The 8,742-nt window shown below is 31.7% G+C and overlaps 1 protein-coding gene across 4 annotated transcripts; it reads right to left on the minus strand.

The window, feature by feature from the left end:
• Nucleotides 1-2,792: 2,792 nt before the first annotated feature.
• LOC124842367 (heterogeneous nuclear ribonucleoprotein 1-like) lies at nt 2,793-7,083 on the minus strand. Of its 4 annotated transcripts, XR_007029177.2 has the most exons (7): nt 6,791-7,083; nt 6,555-6,676; nt 6,034-6,255; nt 4,565-5,768; nt 4,200-4,272; nt 3,350-3,428; nt 2,793-3,253 (listed from the first exon to the last, which is right to left on the minus strand). XR_007029177.2 is itself a non-coding variant. In XM_047318829.2 (5 exons), exons 3-5 carry the CDS (start codon nt 6,253-6,255, stop codon nt 3,415-3,417), a joined length of 1,440 nt encoding a protein of 479 aa, XP_047174785.1. In that variant the 5' UTR covers nt 6,555-6,676; nt 6,791-7,083; the 3' UTR covers nt 2,793-3,414. The 4 variants fall into 4 exon arrangements, 1 of the variants encoding a protein (XP_047174785.1); XR_007029175.2 differs by lacking the exon at nt 4,200-4,272; XR_007029176.2 differs by having other exon boundaries at nt 2,793-3,428.
• Between the last annotated feature and the right edge of the window lie 1,659 nt (nt 7,084-8,742).

Consider the following 8,742-nt stretch of genomic DNA (forward strand, 5'->3'; position numbering starts at 1 on the left):
TATAACTTAGAGTAAGGGGTTGGGACTGAATTGGGAAGTTTAAGATTTTGTGTTTAAGTCATTTAGGACTTGTTTAGGCCTTTAGTTTGCTGAAATTGGTGTAGGAAGTGATAAAAGTGAGTTTAGGTAGTCTAGAATGGTCAATTTGGATTTGAAATGATCAATTCAAGTTAAAGGCTTGTTTTTGTTGGGTCTAACAAGGAGGAGGTTTATTGGGGAGACACAAACATTAAATGAGACCTGAGCCCAACCATATAAAGGATTGACACCACTCTCTACCAAAAACCTTAAGGCAATGGATTAATGGGTATTTCATCTTTATATACTGCTCTACTTTCTCATTTCTATACAATGTGGGACTTGGAGTCACACTTGGATTCCCAACATCTCTCCCTCAAGGGTGAGTATCTTCCACATAGGTACACTCCCCCTCCAGCGGAAGCATTCCCAACTAACCACAACCATGAGTAGCCCTTTCCAATCGTCGTATCTTAATGGAACTTGCTTATCTGGATACCCTTTGCCAGGAAGACTTTCGGTACAAGGACAAATCATTATATTGTTGGGTCTACCGAGGAAGAGGTTCCTTGTGGGTTATACAAACACCAATAACATCCGAGCCAACTATATAAGGGATCGACACCACTCTTTACCTAAAACCTTAAGGCAATGGGTTAGTGGGTCTTTCACCTTTATATAGGGCTCTACTTTCTCTTTTCTATACAATGTGGGACTTGGACGCACACTTGGATTCCTAACTGTTTTTAGATGTTTCTCAGCACGTAAGAGTGTTTAGGAATCATTTAAACTTATGTACAGGGTCACCAAATTCAAAATATGAGAGTTTTAGAACTTGATGCAGCATTGGGCACCCCCTATGCGTCTCCTAGTAATATAAGAAATAGAAAGAGAAATACGAGGGAGGTGTTAGAATGATAGAGAAGTTGAAAATAAAAGAAAAAGCAAGAAAAGAAAACTAAATTAGGTACAAGAACATAATTTGTGACTAAATTAAAAGATAATTAAAAGTGTTTATGAAAGAGTCACAATCAAAGGCATCTCAATCTGCAATTTGATTGAGCAAAAGAACGGTGCCACAAATACAAGTAGTGAGTGAAGTTAATTTATATTTATTTAATTAATTTTGGTATGTATATGTTATCTCCACGTGTGATATTGATATGGTCCCATCCCCATAAACATCATATAATTATTATATACTTGTACTACAATTCGAATAAAACCCAGAATTAGTTCTAATCAACATTGTGGACCACACTTAAGAAGGAATAAATAAAGCCAAAATTTAAATAAAAAAAGTTATTTCAACTTTCTTGTAAGAAAGTTCTGTTTTCAAACCTAACAAGTCAACCTTTGAAGTTACAAATAATTTCTTTTTCTGGGTGATTTCCCATCTCCGATTTCAAATTTGTTACATTTTCAGACTATCACAAGAGAGGGAAAAAGAATTCCCTACGAGATCTCATTCGCAGACATATTTTCGTTGCTTTTATATTAATTCATAGTTCTAATATGATTCTTTTTTTTGTCATTTTAAAATTGTCTTTTATCTATATTATTATACAATAGATTCTGTTTTTTGGCGTATTGTTTTTTAATTTTATCTTTTAAATAATTATTTTTTAATTAAAATAATTACTTTATTCATTTTATTTTTAAGCCGTTTTTTTTTAAATTTAACAATTTTTTTATTTCACTATTTTTAATTTAACTCTATTTTAAATTAAAATAATTATATAAAAAATACTTACAAAATAAATAAAAATTATCTATAATAAATTATAAATTATTTATATTATTTTTAGTTTCACAAATAATAATTTAATATTTTTTTTATGATAAAAAAAATTAACACATGTTTCCAGTGGTTTGTATAAGAGTTTTCTCATTTAATCCAGATCTTATATTTGATTATTACTTTATTTATAAAGAAAAAGCTATCAAGATTGAAAAAAAGGAGGAGAAAACTAATCAGATACATTTACAGCATAGAAAATATATTAAAACCATACCCTGCTTTTTTTGGTAATAATAATAATAATAATAATATACTTTATTTTTTGTTTCAACCAATCCCAAAGAAACAAAACTATTATCACATAAATTCCCTCTTTATTCTTCTTTTGAGAAAATTATGAACCCTAAAACATTTCTAAAAAACAAGTTCTGATAACCACTTTTCCAGAAACCAATAAAGCTTGACTTGGGGTTTTGAGAACAGAAATATTTGTGTGTATTTAATCAAGAACAAGAAACCAAACCTAGACTAATATCATTTTCCGTAGACTTCAACTCCACAAAAAGTAACATTTTTATGTGTAAGTTGTGATTATGATGTCCAAAATTGAATTGAAGATTAAAGCTTTAAAAGAAAAATCCTAATCCATTTACGAGGATAAGATAAAAGCATGGCCACACGCAAGTTTCAATTGAAGATCCAAATATTAATTCTTATTAGGATGGAATCCCATGAAAGGAACAAGCAGAATGCTAAATAGCCATAAAAGTTGATACTGATAAGCATAAGCTACACAAAAATAAACAATTATATAAGCAAAAAGAGTTTCTATATTGGGTTATGCATACCCACTAGTTGCATGCAACCAATCAACTCTATTCCAAGCAATTCAACTTCGGTTATGTTATTTTCATCAAACAGTAGCCACAACAGCACATCATCATCATACACAGGAATTGACCAGTCTTGAAAATCAAGAGCACTTCAATAATATACCAAATGCAAAGTTGTATAACAAAAGTGTAACAAAGACTAATGAAACTGTTCAGAAACTTGATTATTTGATGGGGATCCTACATAGGCATCCCACTCATGTTTCACACTTGATAAATCAAACCTCACTTACAATTTGATCAGAGTTACATATACCATAAAAAAAAAAGATGGTGACAAGAACCATTGAACCAACATCTTTGCATGCCAGGCATTACAGTGGCAAAAGAAAGAAGAAATTCAAAAATTAATACTCTATCATTAAACCGACTAACCACAACGTGCCTCTCTGGAGATGTACTATTACACTATCATGGAACAAATCTTTCCTGAGTATATCCCGCAAATCTCATTTTACACCTCAATCCAATTCCAAGAAAGGAACCTAAGTCTTGAAAGATGAAAAAGAGGACCAAAACAAGGATGGAAAAGAAAAAAAAAAATAAAAAACAAGCCTTACACAAAATCACTTGTAAACTGCTTTGTCTTTGAATATGTATACTTCAAATGAAAGAAGAAAGAACACCGTTAGCTATATATGACGTTTCCTTATGAGCTGTATCTCTTAGGTGACGGAGATGTATTAATTCACAATACCTCATTAACTTTAACCAGTTTTCCTTCATCTACTGCTACCATGACAAATCCAACTATCATATCTCCTAGGCAGCGATTCCTGAAAATACATCATGTATATATGTGTAAGAACCTGCTGCTAAATAGTCAATCCTCTAAATATAATAATTGAAAAACTTTTTCTTTATAATAATCAATGTGTGCTGATTCTAGATAATAATGAATATAAATGAGTAGAAAGATTTGAGGTTTTAGTCTTTTCTCATTATAAATTGAACTACTTCAACAGATTAAGTAACACAGAAATGCAACCCTTTATTTCATGACAATATAGCCATCAACATTCAACTTACTGTGGTCTGTCCACATATAAGCATCTTTAAGATAATGGTCTAGTTTGCAAAAACATCTCAACAAATACTCGTAGAAAAAGAAAATAAGAAAGTAAAATGAAATTCGTTTTGAAAGTTAAAATTAGTTTACGTATGTATTTTGACTTTTATAGAAGCTTTGAGTGTGGTCCTTATTCACATTTAAGCATCTTTGAAGTTAATATCCGGTTAGGACAAACATCTTATTAATTACTAAGAGGAAAAGAAAATAAGGTAAAATAAAACTTTGGATATAATGATCTACTTTGGATAAATTTTATTATGTACTTAGAGGACAATAACAAAGTTTATGGGCCCTCTAACTAAATTCCCCCAAAGTTAGGATGCATAAGTTGATTTTTTAACTTATGAAAGAAGTTTGATTCATTTATTGTTCTATGTTCTTCTTAATACAAGTGCTTATTGAAAATTTATCCCAATTGACCCAATATAACTTACAAATAGAATCAAATTTAAATGAAAATGATAACGAAACCTACACATAAGTACAGGAAGTTGCAAGGAATAATTCTACTTGGATTGCAGTAAACACTTGTGAGAACGCTCATGAATCTGAAGATATAAAATTAGAAGACATGCATAGCAAAAGTCAGAAACCAAGAAGTATTCAGCATAACTAAAAGAAGACATTAACAAAGCGACCGTGATATCTTTATCACAGTTAAAAATCCATTTGTCTTGAGCTTAAAGATGGGCGTAAATGAAAATTTCCTTTCCAAAACTCCTTGAGAAAAAATTCATCTTCTGAAGTATAGAAACAACATCATTGGAAATCAAAAGCTAAAAAAATATAAACAATAATTTGATTTTCTTTTGGAGACAAGACTGTAGCTTAAAGTCTTACCTCTATTCGGTTGTCTACTAGTAACATTGTAGTTTCCAATATAACCCTCAGAATTCTTTACTGGGTCATCTGAAGCTATACCACCAAGACCATAACTAAATGAACCAGAACCATCAATCTCAGACACAGCAGAACGCCAAGCAGAGTCATTGTAAACCGAACCACTGCCAGTACGGTACAAGTCCCCGTATGATCCTTCATAACCACCAGTTGACACATTAAATGTAGAGGCTGGAGTCACGCCTGAACTGCTGTTTCTTCCGTACCCTGCTCCACCTAGACCAAAGCTGCTATCTCCACCTTCATAAACATTATTCCCAGTACCATAACCAGAAGCAGCACCTCCACCCTGGGCTGGAATGGATGGACCCCAGCCTGATCCACTATTTCCAATGGAAACACCAAAAGCTCCACTTCCAGATCCTAGGAAAGGGCTGGGGCTGACAGGATTATTGGCATTATTGAGGCCCCCATTTCCCCATAAATTACGAGATGGTGAGTTCATAACAGTATCGCTTCTCCCATTAACCCCACTATAGCCTATAGGAGTGGTGTATCTAGCAGAGTTGCCACTGTAGAAAGGATTCAATAGTCGACCATATCCTAGATTGCTTCCATAATTGGAAGTCCCTCCAAAGGTTGGGCTCAATCCTGAATCCAAATTCACTCCCATTCCATAACCAGTGTTGCCAAAGGGAGTAAATCCACTTCTACCACCAGTAAGAGGACTGAACCTACCATCCATCCTCACTCCATATCCTCCTATTGGACTCATACTATAACCCTGAGCATAACTGTTTAGGTAGTTACTGGCCCTATTCAAACCATAGTTAAATCCTATCAATGGGCTTCGGCTGGGACCGGGGGAAAGCTCTTTGGGAACTGCCCTCTTGACTTCAACCATCTTACCATTGAGTTCATGAAAAGTTTTATAAAGAACTCTATCCACAGCTTCTTCAGAATCATAGGTAATGAAGCCAAAACCTCTTGGCCTCTGGGTATTATGATCATACATAACTACAACATCTGTAATTGTACCAAACTGATCAAAATACTTCTTAAAATCACTTTCGGTGATTGTTGATGGTAAACCTCCAACAAAGATTTTTTTGGTGCGTCCAGGACCAGGAGATGCGTGTGCACTGCCAGACTGCCTACTTATATTGAGCTGATCATCCCTAGGAACAGCTTTCTTTGCTTCAACCTGGAATTCAAGAGAACATTATATAGATCAAAATCGGCATGCCATTTTCACTTTATTGATTTATAAACTTAAAAGGGTCAGGTTTGATCCAATGTGCAGACAAAAGAGAACACAGATGAGTGAAAAGATGATTTTTTAGTCATCAATGAAGTCGAAAATTAAAGCATAGGAGGCAATGATCTCCTTTATGGACACAAATTTAGCAGCACAGCTAAACACAAAATATTGACACAATGCCAAGTACATCTACAAAGAAACAACTCACTGTTCGCCCATCAATTATGTGCTTATCCATGATTACTCTTTCTGCAACAGAAGGATCAGCAAAGACAACAAAACCAAAGCCACGAGCACGACCTGTTACGCGATCCCTCATGATCACAGCCTCTATCACCTCCCCATATTTCCCAAAATATTCCTTAAGCCGTTCCTCATCAGTGTCCCAAGATATTCCCCCAATGAAGAGCTTGCCAAGATCCGATTCCATCTGTTTCAACACCAACCATGACTAGTTAACAACCAATCACTGGTTCCAAATTTCCAATATTGCGATTGAACAAAATTCAAAACAAACACACATTATGAGTCAAAATTCTCATCTGAAAAGCCACAACAAAGAAGAAAAAACCCACAATTCAATAATCCATATCCAAATCACTCAATGATAGCCTAAATTAAAGCCAAGGAACCAATCTAAACGCACAATTTTCCATATTAACAGATAAATCCAACCTTTCCACCAAAGCAAAAACCGATCAGAAATGCAGATGAGAAGAATAGACTCACCTTATCTCAAAATTCAGACAGAACCCAGTTGTTGCTTCGATCAGAGACGAAGTGGGTTTTGTCAAATTCGATCTAGGAGCATCGGATCTTCCGAGCATCAATCAAAACCCGAACCAGAAAATCTAATCTCACCGCCCCATCAAGGAAAAAGAACAAGTAACTGGATCAGCGAAGGAAATTCAAAACCTTTACAGAGATCGGTGAAGGTTGGAGCGACCCAGATGAGAAAAACTTACCATGCGTTGATGACGGTGGAAGAATGATAGGCATGTGAAAAATGCTTCAATGGGAGGAAGGGAATGGGAGAAAACTGGGAATGGAAACAGAGGATGTGCTCATCATCATCCTCTATCTATTCTCTCTCTCTTGCTTTTTTTTATTTTTTTCTTTTTCTTTTTTTAAATCTCTTGTTCTTGGTTATTCCACTTCCTTAATCTAGATGAAAGGAAAAGGAATTTGTAGCTAAGATGTGAAGAGACATTATATATAAATAGAGAGAGAGACTGCAAATCCTCTGGTGCAAGAAAATTTGGAGGAGCCAAGAGATGACAGTAGATGTTTTTTTATTTTATATATTATTATTATTATTATTTGAAAAGTGTGAGGAATAATGATTAAACCCGTTTTTATAAATAAATAGAAGTTTTTTTTTACTTCTGATTGAAGTTTTGTTAATTATAACTATTTTTATAATTAAGAGAAGAATAAATTATATATGCGGTTAAAGTTAATATATACATGCATTAAGAGTTTGAAGATTTTTTTCATTTAATTGTAAACAGTTACTTTTTTAATATTTATGGGTAAATATCTCTTAAAATACCAAATCTGACTAAGGTTGAATATTTTCCAAGGAAAAATTGTTAATAAAGTGCATTTAGAAGAAATGCAAATGCAACATTAAAATATAACTAGTGAGATTTTTTTCATAAAATTTATCAATAAAATTATGAATACTTCATTGATAATATAGTAGGGAAGAAAAATCTTTTTTGTGCATAATATTTACTGAAAACCATGAAAAAAAATAATTAAATAAAAAGTTATAAAATATGTGAGCTTATCATGAATAGTAAACATGGTTAATATTTGTTATAATTTTTCTCAATGTAATAATTTATTTTATAAAGTTGGAAATCATGAAAATGGATTTTGATCATGTTTAGATTTTTAAGTATCATTAAACTAGGTTTAGTGTGAGATGGACTATTCTTAAACATACACAAATGTTTCACACGTTTAAAATTACTTATTTGATATATACATTGATGTGGAAAGTATTCAACATATATATTCGCCAATATTACGTTTACTTGTAATTCAGTATTGATTAAGAATTTGAAATAATATATATATATATATATATATATATATATATATTTTGTTATTTGTTTTTCTTAGAATATTTATTTTATTTAATCATATGAACTTAGTTTATATTTGCCTTTTATTTTATTTTACTAAGTGGCGAGTTCCAAACTTTTTTATGTAATTTTCGAAAACTTCAATTAACTAAAAAAAATGCCTAAAAATATATATTCTAAAATGCGGTTTTACCATTTCGGGATGATTTTATTTTATTCGTTAAAATTTCTCATTATATAATTAAGGAACAATAACAGACACGAAAAACAATATCGTATCATCTATTTTGTGTAACTTTTATTATGTTATTTTATCTTGATAAGTTAAAATTAATATTTATACTAATTATAGTTTTATAAAACATGAATTGCGTTTTAAAATTTGAAATTAAAAAAAAAAACACATCACATGTCAACATGGATGTGGGTTCCACTTAGCACAAATGTATTTTCACCTTGTCAAACTTAATCTCTTCCATCAGACTATACAGTTATTATAAAAGTATATAAAATTACATTAACAGGACATATGTATTAACCTCTTAAATGAGAAATGAAAAAAAAAATCATCTATTATATAAATCAAGTAAAGTTGCAATATTAATTAACTAGAAACACCTTAGATGAAACTTTTAATATCATTCTTATATGGAAAAAACTAACCAATCTCCTAAAGCTACTAATTTAGGTATAATTAATAATTATTGATTTCATTACATTTATATTAAAATCTAGAATAATTAATTTTATTCATTAAAATAATATATATTTATAATTAATTTCACTAATGTCTTTATAATTAATAATTTTATATATTAAATATA

Source organism: Vigna umbellata, chromosome 5 (genome assembly GCF_029865625.1).
Source record: "Vigna umbellata cultivar VRB3 chromosome 5, Vumbellata_1.0, whole genome shotgun sequence".
Classification (NCBI taxonomy): domain Eukaryota; kingdom Viridiplantae; phylum Streptophyta; class Magnoliopsida; order Fabales; family Fabaceae; genus Vigna; species Vigna umbellata.